Here is an 18,202-nt window from a genome sequence, read left to right as displayed (position 1 = left end):
TCTTTGCTCTAAGGGATTAGATTATACAGTGCAGAGAATGGCATCAAACTCCAAGGGTAGGTGGGCTTTTGCTCAGTGTGATATTCGGTCGAGGCAAGTTACTGTTGTTGCAATTTATGGCCCCAACCTTAATGACCCGGCTCTATTTGATTGGCTACATTTGGAGCTGACTGTTAGGTCGAGAGAGTTGGTTCTTCTTGGGGGTTTTAACTGTATCATGCGCTATGCTATTAATGCTATTAATATTGCAGCCCGCCTCGTATTGTTAAGACTAGGGCCGCTTTTCAAGACCTTGCATGTGCTCATGGGCAGACTGATCTTTGGCGTACCCTTCACTCTAGAGGTCCGGAGTATACTTTTTTTCTCTGCAACTGGAAGAGCATTTTAACTTGACATACACGCCTCTTTGGGGGAGGCAAAAAGATACATGCATGAAATGAAAATAAAAAAATTCAATCCCTGTAAAACATGTTGCTAGGCAAATTCCCATAGCAGTGAGAGCACAGGTTACAGAAATAATTAATTAACAACTTCTGGATAGCAAGGTCATAGAAGCAGTGGAAGAGACTGAATGGCTTATACCTGTGGTCACCACCAAGAAATCGGATGGTGCTCTTAGATTTTGTGTCAATTGACACAGTCTGAATGAAAATGTGATAATGGATAATTTTCCACTAACCAACATAAATCAAATAATTCAAATGTTGTCGGGGGAAGTACTTCGCAAAACTGGACTTTAGAAGCACATATCATCAAGTAACACTCCCAAAAAAATATGAAGTAACAGTATTGGAGGAATTCTGACATGGGACAAACTGCAGCCTTACATCCTACAGACATACACCAGTTATCTTGGTTATGTTCTTAGATGTAGCTATAGTTCTGTGCTGGGGCCAAGAAACAGTTCTACCTGTCTACCTTCATCCTGCCCACCTCACTTCCTTTAACTGCAGCAGTGGCACCAGCACTTAGCTCTGGGGCTGCACCACTTAGACAGCTCAGTGGATTAAGCTCTCATACAAGCCACAGCCTCACCTCTAATTCGTCTGTTTTCTTCATGTTTTTAAATAGTGCTGTTGAGGTGGGAAATAATAATACAGTACTTAAGGCGCTACAAAATGACAAGAACTGTGGTAGCAAGCATCATACAGAAATAGACAAAGTACAGTAAAGCACATGGAAATATATGCTTTATACTCGTATATACATGGAATTGCTCACTCAGTTCGTCACCAATATAATGTAATTTGAAAGACACTGGACCTACAAAGCCTTGCCTTGATGGAAGAAATTCACACACTTCTTTTAAATAAAATAAAAAATTAAAAAAAAGACAGAGCAGCGTTTTCGGAGAAGTGTTTATTTTGCTAAAGTAACTTATCAGCAGCAAACGCTTGGTCCCGAGATCCTCCTCATAGCTGGTAGCACACTATGCTGCAATACACCTTAATGTCTTAGATCCCCCCTGACTGTGTGCCCTCTTGCCTAGCTGAACACAACAGACTTCATTTGCCTTCAGTAACTTGGATCAGCTGTGTGTCCACACAACAATCACTAACAGACTGTTCCTTGAGAAAGACTCTAATGGGCAACACTGTCCACAATCCATAGAAGATCTTTTAGGAAGTTATTGGGCCTCATCTGTATCTGCAGCCACTACCAGGAAATAATAGGCACCATGTCCTACACTGTATCTCCGACAATCATTTCTGTTCTCTGAAACACAGCTGTATTAATGAAATATGGAACACATGCTGCAAAGTCTGGGCTCCAATATATCCATGCGGACACTCCATGCTTGCCATTAGTTGGTGTTGAGGTGACCCCTTCAGGGCCCATGAGGCTCAACTTCTGCATTCACAGAACAAAAGTGCTCATTCCATTTCTGTGAGTCCTTCTATGAGCTTTCAGGTGGGAATTGACAGTGAACCTTCTGCCGCACTCAAGACATTTGTAGGGTTTCTCACCAGTGTGGGTCCTCATGTGCACTTTTAAGTGGTATGACTTGGTGAAGCCTTTCCCACAAACCTTGCACAGAAACGGCCTCTCCCCAGTGTGGGTTCTGATGTGAAACGTCAGGTATGATTTCGTAGCAAAGCACTTGCCACAAATGATACATTTGTATGGTTTCTCTCCTGTGTGGTTTCTCTGGTGAACTCGTAGCTTGTAAGAGTTTGAAAAGCTCTTCTCACATAAGTGGCACCAATAGTTCTCGTCGTCGGCTAGACTTCTCTTGGTATAGCCATTTTTCATAAAGGATTCCACAGAGGCTGCAGTAGCCCTCTCGTCCCATGTAATATGGCTCTTCTGGTGTTTCATTGCTTGCTCTATGTCATTGAAAGCTTCGCCACACACCACACACCTGTATGGTCTCCTTCGTTGGGCACTCTCTCTGCACTCTGGGATCATAAGCCCATCACTTTCATATTCATATTCCAAGTCATTACCCAAAAGGTACCTTGGAGGTCCTCCCTTTCCCGTTGTCGGGTTATGCAGTCTTTGACATGAGCTCTGTCCATCCAAACATAAGGGAATGTTTCTGATGACTTCCAATGATGCCAGGGAAGGACTTTCAGTGAAATCTTCAGGATGTGCCCCTGGGCTCATAGTCAAGAACCCATCATCTACAAGATCAAAAGGAGACTTAAGTCATCACAGATATTTTATACTGACAAGAGAAACACAAGACAAAAGCCCAACTGGTCTTATCCCTCAAGGACACACACATAGCCGCACAGTGGCAAGGACAGAAATGGGGGGACCAGATACTCAACCTGTCAATGTATTCCCTCTTGGCGCAATATCAGATCACAGGCCTCACGTACAAAGCAGTGGTAGCTCTTCACTTGCTCTGAATACCCAAGCATCTACATGCAAAATTTATAAAACAATATCTACAAAAGCATAAATTAAACACCAAAATCAGCATTATGTTTTAACTAACTAGTAGCTAACATTATTGGCTTGCTTATTACCTTTACTAGTGAAAGGAAACTACACAGTGGTTCATGCTTCACAAGTACTTTAATGGCCAGGCTTCTTTCAACCTAAAGGAGCCGATTCCTTAAATAAACACTCTCCTTCAAATGCTGAAGGTAAGCAGATTCTGAACGACACCAATAATGATGACAAAGCTAACCCTGGATGAAAAGGACGACAGACTCTTCCAACACAATGATTAACTTGGTCTGGGGAAAAATAAAGGTAGAGGGGTCCACTGCAAGCATGAGAGAATGGTAAATGTAATATGATTAAGTGAACAGCTCACAGCTGGTAAACAACTAAGTGACTAGGGAGAGTACAGTTAAGACAAAACAGAGCTACAATACTAGATATGAATAATTAATGCAATATTCTCATTAACTGCAAAGATTAATTATTACCGGAAAATACTGCTGGGCACCGGAGAAAAATGTAACAAATACCGTAAGCGATAAGGTTTCTGGTAATCAAGCAAAGCCTACCTGCGAAGGAAACTTTAACTCAAGAATTACTCAAATAGCAGTGCACAAGTAGAAAGAGTGATAAAGGGTTGGTTTTACTACTAACAGTTGTAAAGTTAATGGAAAAGGAATAAAAGAAACTAGAGCAACTTACTGAGCTTCAAAATGCATATATGTTATATAGTTTTGCTATGTGGCAGAAGTAAAACTCACCTTTAAAGTAACTGACGAAGAAGGGCACGCAGGAGTACCCGCAAGATGGCTATTAAATGACTCTCCTATTTATCCTGGAGCACTGAGACAGACAGACTCAGGGACCACCATCACTACTTCAATGTCGTAGGGAAGGTGGCACTGTCAGAATAGCACGGAAGCAGCGGGTGAGTTTATAGAGCAGATTTATTTTCTCTCACATTAAAACTTGCTGCTACCCGCGCTTGGCTGCAGCAGGCACGATCTTGTCTCATTTTCTGCTGCACCTCTCAGAGAAGAGCAGACGGCTCACAACACCGTAACTCTAAGACTACCATCGCTTTTCCTGCAGAGTGATGACAATGAATAAAGTTCTTTATATTATAGTGACCTTTCCCTTAAAGAGATTTTATTTTTAACAAAGGTTTTAATAATATTCTTAGTTCTACAACTGCATAATATACACATTCTTTTGCCTCACAACGCCTACATTCGTTAGAAGTACGGTTTAAGTGTTTATTTCTGTGATGACGTAGGCATCATTTTGATTAGTATTTTTGATTCTCACCTCTGCAAGAATGAGCTTGAAGCATTTTTATGCTTCTCAAGCTGGAACATATTACCACTTTATTTCAATGGACAGACAAGCAGCATTAACATGCACTACAATGGACAACCAGTTCTCTACTTCAAAATCCTTTACTTTGCCCTTTCCCCTTCCCAACTCACATAAGGAATCAGCTGGCAATTTTAATAAACAGGTAAAAAAAGATCCAACTTCTTTGATGAAATCGCTGTTATCCTTAACCTTTGAGGATATAATTGATTAGCTTAAGAATTCGAAGCCATTTGTGGCAAACACAAGTGCCAACATTCAACGAATCAAAGAAGAATGGTTCAATTTGGATTTGAGAGTTTCTGAAGTTGAGCAACGAATTAGTGACGCTGAGATGACCGAGTTAGATTGCTGTCGAAAGAACTTATTCTACTAAAAAAACAAGCAGAAGACTTAGAAAACTGCAGCAGGAGCAATAATCTGTCAATATATGATATTCCTGAAAGAAAAGAAGGGTCCGATATTATTACGTACCTTAAACTTCTTATTCCCAAGGTTTACTGGCTTGAAAGATTGTACGGAACTCAACAACTAAAGAGTTCACTGTGTTGGATCCTTGTCCATGTTAAAACTGTCAAAATGGTCGCCCACGAGCATCACAGTTTTTTTCTACGTTATTCAGCTCTCTTGAAAGTCCTCTCATATGCAAAACAACGCAAACAAATGCTGTAGTCAGGTCACAAGATCTTTCTCACTTAAGTTGCTGCCAGCAAGACAGTTCATCGACTGAATTAATTTCTCTACATCCTGCTCTACGATCCATGAATGCCAGATATGGGCTCATACATCCTTCTTCTTGAAAGATACATTTAAGATAAAATGTCTGATTTTGACAATCCAGAGGATCTGAAGCCGTTTGGTTCCATCCATTCTCTCTTGTAGAAATGAGAATAGACACAATTTACATATTTCTGTTAGCAACATGGATTAATTCTATTTTGTTTTTTGATTTATTGGATTTTCGATTATGTTACTTATTGTGTGTTATTTTTCCCAAACAGTCTCTCTGTCCCTGAAGTCTGGATTGATTTGTTCTCTGTTCCCTGTCTCTCTATATTTCTTTGCTCCTACATCCACCAGTGTCTTGTCTCATTGTTGGGAAGTCTTTATATCATTTCTTTCTTTTTTTTTTTTTTTTTTTTTTTACATCTCTCTTCTTTCTGGTCTGCATCTTATAACATACTTTAATAATCTTCTTTCCCTCAATTGTGTAACTGTGTATTTCTTGTCTTTACTGTATCCAGGAGTTTGCCCTGGACTGGTCTCTGCTTTTGTGCTCCACCTCCTCAAACTGTCCTTTTTATGTTGAAGCCTATCAAACTATGCAGCTCTCAGGTTTCCTAACAATATCTTGGGGTCATCTGGAGAGCTTTCTTAGTAATGCATTCCACCCATTGTTTACAACTGGCTTTGAGATTTGTAACTCATATTTGCTTGCTTTCTATCTGCTGGCTCTGCTTGTTTTAGGCTGTCCAGTTAAGAGTTCATCCTTTCCTTTACCTAATTCCTACATATTATTTTCTTCCAGTGATTTCCATAAACAGGCCTTTAAATCTTGTTCTTATCTGTCACATTTGCTGTGCATTCAAATATAGAGATGAAATGTCAGGCTCTACCTTCCAGGGAACTTGGTGTTTACTTTTGTTTATCTGATGCCAAAGTGAGAGGATTTATGCGACAATCATGCTGGCTATGGGGGTTGTGCTTAAGGAATGCTGCACAATATTTTTTCTAGCACACAACAAACTTCAATGTCTGTAAGTGTACTGCGGAGATATTTCAGAATATATCAGAATTAGAAAAGCACACATGAAGCATATTTTGCTAATTCTGAAGTGTGGTAGAAACAAATAGTTTAATACAATGAAATCCACACACTAAGTGATGACATTTCCACACTTTGTTCACTGTATACTTTCATCAGTAACAAGGATTGAATGTGCAAAGGTAATGGTCATTTCACTTGAAGATGTGTTGACTATAACTGCAGTGTTCCCGCACCATGCATATTCCTCTGTACGCCATTTCACCCTACCCTGCACAACTCCACATTAAGCCGCTTCACACTGCATCACTGCACTGTACTCTGCACCACACCACTCTACAACACTTAATTCTACGCCTCTGTAATCTACACCACTCAACTCTATGCCAATGCACTCTACCCCCATACTGCTCTACAATGCACCAATGCACTCTATTCTATACCACTCCACTCAATAATAATCTACTCTATTCAACTTTAATCTACCCTGCACTACTCCTTTTTACTCCAAAACAATCTACTCTACACCACTGCACTCTAAGAAAATGCACTCTACACCATTTTACTCAAATTCAATGCACTCTATGCCAATGTACTCTGTACCACTCTTTGCTACACTTCACTGTAGGCCACTCTACAACACTACACTCTGTAATACTCCACTCTGATGCTCTACTCCATTAAATTCTACTCTTTTTACTCAACAACACTACTGGACTTTATGCCACTGTACAACTACTCTACAACGCTTTACACAACTCCCTCTTTGCCCCTTCATGCCACTTTACTCCACTCTAATCTATGACACTACTAAATTCCACTCTACGTCACTCCACTCTACAACCTCTACTCCACTCTAGGCCATTCCACTCTTCTACACTACTCCACTCTGACAATATAATCCACTCCATGCTACTCAACAGCACTCTACACAACACCCTCTATGGTACTCCACTCTGCATGACAGTTTATGCCACTCCAATCTGACACACTACTCAATTCTTCTCTACACCACTCCATAAGGCTCCACTTTACAACACTCCTTTTCGTCATGTTCTTTCACCCCACTAACTTTTAGCCATGTTGAACAGCAGCCACACTTGTGTACAACATGGCTAAGCCATATTGGCAAAGCCAATAGCTCTTGAAGAGGCGAGACCTATTTGCTTTGCCAATGCTCGCTGTTCTGGTTGACACATATGGTTAAAGTCTTGTGGCTTTATGCCACCTGCTCTTCAATTATCATAGGGAGTTTCTACACCTCCACTTTTTTCTTCCCTTTTTTATATTCTCAATCTGGTCCTATGTTGCACTCTGTTGTGTTTTACACAGCCTTCTACTGATACTTCATTTGTCTTTGCATAATATTCTTTTGCGATCCTACTGTATATATACATGCCTTTGTATATAGTTTGTGTTTATTTATGTTCATGTATGTTTTACATGTGTAACCGCAGAATTATTTCATGGGATGTTTAAGGAATTTGTAACTTGGTTAAAAAACAAAGGATTCTTACACGTTTATCCCAGGTAAAATGTCTAATTGCTATGTAGCAAGAAACCCATCTCAAGTACAAAAATATCAACACTTTAAGGAAGAGATGGATAGGTCATGTTTTCTGCTCCATTGCTACTAATAACAAAAAATTGAGTTGTTATTATTTTTCACAAATCCTTGAATTTCCATCTTGAAAATGAAGTCAAGGATGAAGATGACAGATGGCTTTATTTGACTTTCAAGATTAATAATACAGTGCGTTCCATTTGTGGTCCAACAGATGCTGTTCTTCAGTTCTGGGAAAAAAATCCCCTTAGTTAACGTCCTCTTTAAATGATAATCTCATTTTAGGGTAAGATTGCAGGGGTGTGGAATTTATTAAAATATCTACTTGTCCAGGGGACAGGTTGCTTCTCAAATCTACTTGTCCTGTAAAAAGATCTACTTGTCCCTTTGGTGCCATGTAGTGTGGCGACAAATTATGGCAGCAATCTCATTATGTAAGAGCTCTGATAATAGCCTCTCTGATTATGCCAGGGCTACTACCTTAGTAGGGCTTTAATACTTGCAGTTTCAATCCCTACTGTAGCAATTTCCTTATTTTTCCACCTTTCTGCAGATCTGCATACTGGGGCTGGAGGAAGCAGTAAGCAATAGTTCCAGGGCTGAAATGCCTTTGAGTCTGCAAACCTACTAACCTGCATGTTTTAAAGATTTTCACCAGCTTCTCTCTAATATTTTCCCATAATAAGAAAGGTTGGACATTTACTCCTGACAATGGCAGAATTAGAACTTCTTCCAGGGTTGGGAAGAAAGTGGCTGGAGGGAAAATGAACTTGCAAATGCTCAATAGATTTTCACATGAGCAAATCTACACATCGTATTTACCCATGCTAAAATACAGTTCACAAATATTTTATAGGGGTACGACATATACCATGGGTGCACTTTTGTGACTTTCTTTAAGAATTTGGGGCCACATGTCAGTAGGTTCAGATTTGCGACCCGCAATTTGCGAGTCGCAAATCCGAATGTAGGATGGCACCATCTGTGATTCGCAAGGGCTTCGCAAATGCCCACCTCATGAATAATCATGAGGTGGGTCGCAATTTGCGACCCCCTTGCGAATGGCGGCCCTCACAGGGATGGTGGCCTGCTGGAGACAGCAGACCACCATGTCTGTGACTGCTTTTTAATAAAGATGTTTTTTTATTTTATTTTTGTAATGCAGTCCGTTTTCCTTAAAGGAAAACGAGATGCATTACAAAAACGAAAAATGAAACGTTTTCGTTTCATTTTTTCAGAGCAGGCAGTGTTCCGCAGGACCACTGCCTGCTCTGAAAAAATGTTTACAGTGACATTCACAATGGGGAAGGGGTCCCATGGGACCCCTTCCCTTTAGCGAAAGTGTTAGCACCCATTTGAAATGGGTGAAAACTGCGATTGGTCAGGAACTACAGTGGCAATCATTGACGTAACGAAACTGGAGGGTGCCCCTTTGCAAAGAACATGGAGGAGCCCCCTCTCCAGACTCACTCAGGCCAGGTGCTGTGCTGAAGGGGCCCCCAGGAGGGCGGCTGCGGGGCCTTTGTTATGCCACTGGTGGCAACGTGTGCTTTTAGAGTTCAAAAACGTTTTTTTTTTTTTTTTGCCAGTGTTTGTTACAGTGTTGAGGGCCTGATAGCTCCCACAAAAATAAAATGTTACAAAAGCCATGTCAAAACAAGACACGCATTGATGAAACTAAAAGACTCATAAAAATATGTCAGATCAGTTGGCTTTGTCAGTGTTTGTTTATTTTCATGCTTGCCATAATCGTGTTGAAAATGGTTACACTGATTTTCCATTAGAAATATTTTTGGGAAATACTAGCATGCACCAACACATTTTACTAAATGACACTTCATTTGCATCTAATCAGAGAGCATTCTGGGAGCATTATACTTAGCCTCATAGCTCAAACTTTTCAAACGTGTATACACGTTTTTTTTGTACTGGAACCAACATCAGTAGTGAAGTGTGACCTTAAAACATTTATTTACAGCACTCACCCTAATAATGAAGGATTTCAAATAATGAAGCATAAATACAAGTTCGAACAGCATTATCTTTTGGAAACACATTACCTCAACTGCAGAGAGTTCCACTCTCTGAAAACAGGCAGCCAAAGGGTTTGTGCTGCAGAGGGTTGGGCCTACTTGTCCAAAGGACAAAGTAAACATAAAAACTTGTTGCCCTTGACCCCAAACAAGATGTCCCGGGCGTCGGGCGATAGGAATTCCACATCCCTGGATTGAAAATCTCATTTTAGGGGAGCATTGCAACCAAGGTATGACCCCTTTCATAGACAGGAATCAGACTGCAAAACAGTGACAGAATGCAAAAACTTTCTAAAACAACATGATTGTGAGTGTAGATGAATGTTTGGATAAATCATCCTAATGTTCTGGAATTTACATTCTTTTCTCCTGTACATCAATCCGAATCAAGGCTAGTCAATGTTTTTCAAAATCCATAATGTTTTACAATCTACGATACGTGTTGAAATTGGTTCTATCCTCATTTCGAATCGTGCCCCAGTCATATTTGACCTAGGTTTACTTCCAGGAGCTCCAAATTCCTATTGATCGAGATTTAATAACACGCCAATGAGTGATAAGAATCTTGTTGACAAATATGAAAAATTGTCCATTGATTATTATTTTTTTTTTCTTAAGCTGAACTCCGGTACTAAGATACATTTTATGACTGCATTACAACCAAAAAAAGAACCTCTTATAGAATCCTTAATCTTATTAAAATAAAGTTTCTTGAACATTAATATTTCATCTAACCAGAAGAGTACTTTGCCATGATTAACTAAGGCCAAACTGTAATTTAATAAGCAATCTGTTGAAAACGCTTGTGGCACTACTCTAAACGTTTATGCAAAGTATTTGGGGTGAGGGGGGGGTACAACAAGGTTGGTAAATTTTTAGGTATTTACCTGAAAGTTAAAAAGCAAAAATCTAAAATAAACACCATTACTGTTAAACATGGTAGTAGACATACTGATCCACTGATTTTGGAATGTTTTACAGAGTTTTATTAACAGTTGAATACCCTAGCACACTGGCCCACAGACGCAGCAGTACATGCCTTCTTCCATTCCATTTCTAAAGCTCAAGATTGTGTAGATCATTCCTCTTTAGATGCAGAAATATCAGCTGCTGAGATTAAGGCAGCCATAACTAAACTAACTAAAGATAAAGCTGGAGATCAGGTGGTTACTCAGTCGAGTTTTACTCTTCTTTCTCAGATATTAGTTGCCAAATTATTGCTCCTAATTCAATATGTTCCATCAATAAACAAAGCACATGGCACCTTTCTGAAACCTAGGCTTTGTTTGAATTCCAAAGATGTGTCTCTTTGTGGGGACTATAGACTCACTTACCTCATAAATGCAGATTGTAAGATATTTGCACTATTATTGGCTTTGCGCATTAACCATTTCCCCTCAGATTTAACTGGTATGGAGCATACTGGTTTTGTGAACTGTAGATACTTTGCAACCAACTTTAGAACCTTTGTAAATATTGTTCACCTGGCATCCAAAGCGTCCTCTCCAACTGCAGCCATTATAATGTATGTGGAAAAAAACATTTGATCGAGTTAACTGGGATTAAACGAGTAAATAACTACTGTGGCATGGTTTAAGCACTCAAATATATTAGTTTACTTTATTCAGCACCTACATCATCTCTTTTTATCACAAGCTTACAATACCTCTATATTGAATTACACAGAGGTATGTGAAAGGATTGGCCAATATCTTCTTTGCTTTTTATATTGTTTCCGGATCTTTTTTGGAAACAATTAATTTGACCTTCCACCTTCTTTGGTTACAAGTATAGGGAACTGAAGTTAAATTCACAGCCTATGCTTACAATGTTTTACTTTTTGTTTCATACCCTCAGAATGATTCCTGTTTCACCTCAACTGAATATTCTGATGTATGGGATATAAATATACAATGTTCTACTTTTTGTTTCAGACCCTCAGGGCGATTCCTGAATTTTTTCACCTCAACTGAATATTCTGATGTATGGGGATATAAATATCAATAAATTAGATGTTCTATCTCAAACACGGTCTTAAAGACATGTTTAAAGATTCTAGCTTTACATGGAATTTTAGGCAAATCATATGCTTAAGTGTTTTATATTCTAATTCCAATAGAGACACTATCTCTATTACTCTAAACGCAGTCAAGCAACAAATATTGTCTTTGCCCGAAATATGGTCACCTTTATTTTTATTATGGTGGGGTAGACCAGACACCATAAAAACAATGATAGCACCAAATATACATTTTTGTTCTATCCATGTTTTCTGTAAACATTCCACAAACCTTTTTCAAATCAATAGTCTGTTGATACAGATCCTATGGAGTAAGAGAAGAGCTTGCATATCACTATCCAAGCTTCAACAACCTAAAGGTTCCAGCAGGGTTAATTTTCCAAATTTAACGAAGTATCATTCTTTTACTCTCAAACAGGAGCTTCTTTATCAGATGACTAATTCAATTTCCAATTTATGGCACAAATTAAAAGGCTCTTTATTCACACCTTTTCAGTAAGAGATATGACTTACATTTCAAACACACTTCTTTTTCCTCTCCCACTATTACTTATTTTACACTTTTAGCTAATTCCATATTTGCATGCTCTTTTTCCGCTCTAGATCACTTTAAGTACTCCCCACATGGTACAATAAAAACATTAAGCTACACAAAAGGGTATTCTATTGGAAAGAATGGATACTCCAAGGCATTATAACAATAGGTCACCTTATGTCTGATGGTAAGTTTCCTAACATTTCGAGAACTACATTTAATTTACATTTGTCTCATGGTACTAAATATGAGCAACTCTAATTCATAATTCTACAACTCTTCAACTTCACTTCCAAGTCCCAACTCTCAATCTCCACCTTTTGCTTTCACTTTCTCCACATTAGTGAGCACTTTTTACATATATATGAATCTTAACAAGGTTTCTTAAGATAGACCAAAGAGTACTGGGGAAGATTAATAGGAACTAGATCTTCAACAAGCTTTCTCTGCCCCAACTGGGAAGAAGATTTGGTCTAAAATCCATTCTACTTCTCGTTCAGCTAGCAAAACACAAGTATTCTTATTATTATTATTTTTTTTAAATAGACTTTTTTTCACCACTAAGTGTCTTTGCAAGTTTAAATCGTTAAAATGTATTAAATGTTGGTCAACCCACAGTGAAAACAGTGATATGTTTCATATGTTTTTTGATAGTCCAAATGTGCATGTATTCTGGTCACAAGTGTGGGATAAGATATCTGATATTTGTTTGATAAATGTATGTTTGATTGTTTTGATTGACTACAGATCTTTGTATGCAGTACTTATACTAATTGGCACACTAATATGGTTGAGAAATTTGTTGATTAACATTGCTATTACATTACAGATATCACATCTAGTTGGAAATACACTACAAATATCACTTTTGTTAGATGGGGGCATATGCTTTGACATAATCGTAGGCTAGATCGATTCAAAGTCACATCCATGCAGCTTAAGATTAAACAAGACTTGTTAAAGATGTCGCTTACATCTTCTCTCAAGACAATCTATCAGTTCCCTGGGGACACATTAGTCTTCGAACCTCCAGGATTACATTATTGTTAGAAATGGGGTCTTTGGTTGGCAGTCAGGTTACCCCCTGCCCACGCACGGACTCTCACTCTACTCAGGGTAAGCCAAACACAATCCAAATTATTTTGTGCCCACCCTCCAGTAGCATGGAACTGAGCAGTCAGGCTTAACTTTGAAGACAATGTGTAGAGTATTTGTGTAATAAACCATGCCATAACACAGTATAAACACCACAAAAATACATCACACAGGTTTAGAAAAATATAGAATATTTATCTGGCTGCGAGTCGATTTTCGCAGCACCAGGACTTCTTTGCAGAGATTACGTCTTTTTGGACCCGAGACTTCAGAAAACAGGAGGCAAGCTCAATCAGAGCTCTTGGAGAGCACTTCTCAGCAGAGCCAGAGGGCAGCAAGGCAGCAGGGTAACAACAAGGCAGCAATCCTTTTCAGCAAAGCAATCAGGTGAGTCCTTTGGGCATCCAGGCCGCTTCTCTTGGCAGGTTGCAGGTTCTGGCTCAGTGTTTCTTCCCCAGTTAGTATTGTGTCCAGAAGTGTCTGAGTTGGCAGGGTCAGAGACCTGGTTTAAATACCCAAATGTGCCTTTGAAGTGCGGGAGACTTCAAAGAGTGGCTTAGAAGTGCACAGGGTCCCCTTTCAGTTCCAATCTGTCTGCTAGGGTCCCAGTAGGGGGTTTGGCAGTCCATTGTGTGAGGGCAGGCCACTGTATTTTCAAATGTAAGTGTCAGGCCCTCCACCCTTCCAGCCCAGGAAGACGCATTCAAATGCAGATGTTTGCAGGTGTGAATGAGCATCCTGTGTTTGGGGTTGTCTGAGTGAAATACACAAGGGAGCTGTCAACTAACCTAGCCAGACGTGGATTGTAAGGCACACATGGATTTAAGAGCAGAGAAATTCTCACTTTCTAAAAGTGGCATTTCTAAAATAGTAATATTAAATCCAACTTCACCAGTCAGCGGGTACTAATATGACCCTGTTACTCCTTTCAGATCAGAATCTACCATTCAAACAGTATATGAGGGTAGCCCCTATGTTAGCCTATGAAAGGAGCAGGCCTCACAGCAGTGAAAAACGAATTTAGGAGTTTTACACTACCAGGACATATAAATTACACATGTCCTGCCTTTTATCTATATACCACCCTATCCTATGGGTTTCCTAGGGCCTACCTTAGGGGTGACCTATATGTAGAAAAAGGGGAGTTTAAGGCTTGGCAATTACTTTTAAAAGTGGCAATGAAACTGCACACACAGGCCTTGCAACGGCAGGCCTGAGAGGCTACTTATGTGGGTGGCACAACCAGTGCTGCAGGCCCACTAACAGTATTTAATTTACAGGCCCTGGGCAAATGTAGTGCACTTTGCTAGGGACTTACAAGTAAATTAAATATGCCAATTGGGTATGAGCCAATGTTGCCATGTTTTAGAGAGAGAGCACATGCACTTTAGCACTGAATAGCAGTGGTAAAGCGTGCAGAGTCCTCAAGCCAGCAAACATGAGGTCAGAAAAAGAGAAGGAGGAAGGCAAAAAGTTTGGGGGGGACCCTGCAGAAGGGCCATTTCCAACAATTATCAGGCTAATTATGTCTTTATATGATTGGACTTGTTGTGCATAATTCTATTGGTCATACTGTAAAGCTTTTTGCCTTCCATTTCTCTCCCCGTTTCTTCTATCCGTTCTTTCGTTTACTTCCCTATCTTGTCTTTCTCCATCTCGTTCAATTTTCCATAAATAAAAAATAAAAAAAATGCTATCTATTCTAAGCTGCATATAGTACCATAATGTGGTAACATGTACACACCTCTCTTTGTTATTTGCCTCCCGAACATTTTAATTTACATTTATTTTCCAGTGTTACGAGTTGAGATATTGTCAGTTTGTAATAACTTGTATTTTGTGAACTTGATTCAATAAAGCATTCCAAACATCAATGTAAGTGACGAACACAAGTGCCGAGCCCCTAAGGGTGCGGAATGGTGCACCTCCTAGACCCTGGTAGGTGTCACCTTGGTGCACGAGGATGCCCCCAGGTGAAGCGAGGCAGGTAAACTGGACCAGGACGTCACTTCTGCACCATTCTGCCATGCTCGACTAGAATACCCTGAAGCTTTGGTATCACAGGAGGGCCTCAAGTTTTCAAACATATTTTAAGACTTTGACCACTGAAAGGTATTATCATAACAATAACAAGCCTACAGAGAATTTGAAGAAATTAATAGCAGCAATACACAGGCAGGCAAAAAATGTTACATTGATTGGTGTTAACCGTACGGCCAAACCAACACGTTCAGAACAGCAAATGAAAGGTTTTGGCACTGGAAAGATTACAGTGCTTTGAAGCTCTGTATAGCGAATGCACTGAATGTTGAGACATATTTCTATATTTCTATATGATGACTGGCAATATGAATTTCGGAAGGGAGAAAAAGAAAACATCCAATCTGAGACAAGGCGTGGGGATTGCAGTCACCCGGCTGATTTTCAGAAGCACTCGAGTATTTAGGACATGAATCCTTGCTCGTCTTGGATGGAGAAAGTCTTAGTAGTTATACATAGATCGTCTGGAAACCGGCTCGAATAACTTCCTCGCATGTGGGACTCTTCAAAATAATTAGAACAAAGGAATAAGTGCACATTGTTCACGAATGCAAGAGATCCTCAGAAAAACACATACCTGATCTGATGGAGAATTAGAGAGTTGGCAGAATAGAGGCACTGAATAGTCGGCATTGTGTAAAAAATCTAAAAGATGTATTGGGGAAGTTTGTGGCACTCTTGAAACTGCGAGAATCCGGTCTACATGTAAAAGGCGATGGCTGAAGTTAAATGACACTGAAGTCACCAGTCCGGCCCTTAGGCTGTATCAGCACTAGTCAGATAAACCCCGACAAGTAGGAATTAACTAAAGTTTTCATCTAATGAAAAGACGTAAATACTTAATGCAAGAGGAATCATTGAAGACAAGACTGTGTTGGTGTCACCAGGCAGGTCGCTCCCCCCATCTACCACGCAGCCCCCTGTGGGTTGAACCTCCGTTGCCGCTTTTGCCGCCTGACTACTCGCTCCCTTTTTTCTGTACCCCTGCACTTGGCTTCTGTGCAACTTTGTTTTTTCATTCTGTGCCCCTGTGATTTGCGTTCTGTACCCCTGTGCTCTGTTGTCCCTCTCCCGCCGTCTTTTCCCTCCGTTTTTTCCCCGGATTTTTCCCTTGCTGCTGAGCCCCTGCTGCCCCGCCCCCTTCACTCCCATTGCCCGCCCCGCTCCCACCTCCCAGCTGCTCCTCCCTCTGCCCTCATATGGAGGCCGCGCCTAAGGCAAGCCCGTCTGTGCCCGTCCGCGCCTGGACCGCACCCAGCACCAGAACCCCTGGAACCCCCCCCCCCCCCCGCAACGCCAGACTGCACTACGACGCAAGCACCCTCCACGCACTCAACACCAGACGAGACCACCCCTGCTACCGGGACACCCCAAAACGCACCCAGGGGCCTTTCACCTGCCGGAACTGCAGATTCACCAGCATCCAACCCTCCACACCATCAGCCAGAGAACCCAACCACCTCCGCTGCATCCTCCTCAACACCCGCTCCGCTCGCAAGCACGCCATCGAACTTTGGGACCTCCTAGACTCCACCGCCCCCAACGTCGCCTTCCTGACGGAGACCTGGCTGAACGGCACCTCAGCACCAGACATCGCCATAGCCATCCCACAGGGCTACAAGATCTCCCGCAAAGACCGCACCAACGGAGTGGGAGGAGGAATCGCCATCATCCACAAAGATGCCATCAAAATCTCAACGAACACCGATGACACCCTCACCACCGCCGAGCACATGCACTTCCAGATCCACACCGACCCCAACACCACCCTCAGAGGAACTCTCATCTACAGACCTCCCGGACCCCACCCACAGTTCAGTGGCACCATCGCCGACCTCATCAGCACCCACGCCCTCGCTTCCACGGACTACATCCTCCTCGGGGACCTGAACTTCCTCCTTGAGAACAACAACAACGCCAACTCCACCGCCCTGATTGACAACCTTGCCAACCTCGGACTCAAACAGCTCGTAACGACACCCACTCACGCCGCTGGACACACGCCCGACCCCATCTTCTCCGCAAGCCCCCACGTCTCCTTCAACCACACCACCGAACCACACTGGACCGACCACAGATCTGTCCACTTCACCTTCATAAAACCCACCACCCACCACCGCACCCAACAGCTACCATGCCGCTGCTGGGGCAAGGTCACCGAGGACCAACTGACTACCGCCCTCGCCCTGAGACCACCCACCGACCCCACCAACCCAGACACCACTGCGACCAACCACACACAGTGGATCAACGACTGCGCCAACACCCTCGCCCCTCTTAAGACCTTTACAACCAACCACACCAACAAGAAAGCCGCCTGGTTCACCGAGGACCTCCGGATCTCCAAGCACACCTGTCGGAAGCTGGAGAAGGAATGGCTCCATGACTGGACACCAGACAACCACACAGCCCTCAAGAGCGCCATCCGCAGACATCACCAACTCATCAGGACCGCCAAGAAGACTGCCTTCAAGGACCGCCTAGACAACAACGCACACAACACCAAAGAGCTCTTCAGCATCGTGAAAGAACTCTCCAACCCCAGCTCCATCACCAACAACATCCTGCCATCTCAAGACTTGTGCGACTCCCTGGCCACCTTCTTCCACCGCAAGATCACCGACATCCACGACAGCTTCAACCCCGACCCCCCCGCACCCACCACCGAGTCCACCACCCCTGCGACTACCACTCGCACCAGTCGCCTGACCGTCTAGTCCAGCATCAGCGACGAAGACACCATCAAAACCATGAACTCCATCCACTCCGGATCCCCATCGGACCCCTGCCCTCACCACGTCTTCAGCAAAGCCAGCGCAGCCATCGCGCCCCACCTCCGGAAAACAATCAACTGTTCCTTCGAGACAGCAACCTTCCCAGAAAGCTGGAAGCACGCCGA

The 18,202-nt window shown here is 41.9% G+C and overlaps 1 protein-coding gene across 5 annotated transcripts in view; it reads right to left on the bottom strand.

The window, feature by feature from the left end:
• LOC138295220 (zinc finger protein 182-like) overlaps nt 1–18,202 on the bottom strand; it is a 281,495-nt gene that overhangs the window by 65,796 nt on the left and 197,497 nt on the right. The window contains exon 9 of one of the 5 annotated variants that reach the window (XM_069233401.1): nt 1,327–2,624. The exons of the other annotated variants lie outside the window; for them this stretch is intronic. Within the exon in view, the coding sequence (XP_069089502.1) occupies nt 1,858–2,624 (767 nt within the window). The 3' untranslated portion in view covers nt 1,327–1,857. Of the gene's footprint in view, nt 1–1,326; nt 2,625–18,202 lie in introns of those variants that run through there. 5 annotated transcript variants of the gene reach the window in all.

Source organism: Pleurodeles waltl, chromosome 5, assembly GCF_031143425.1.
Source record: "Pleurodeles waltl isolate 20211129_DDA chromosome 5, aPleWal1.hap1.20221129, whole genome shotgun sequence".
Classification (NCBI taxonomy): domain Eukaryota; kingdom Metazoa; phylum Chordata; class Amphibia; order Caudata; family Salamandridae; genus Pleurodeles; species Pleurodeles waltl.
The sequence above is the reverse complement of the archived record's forward strand: the minus strand, read 5'-3'. Positions and strand labels throughout refer to the sequence as shown.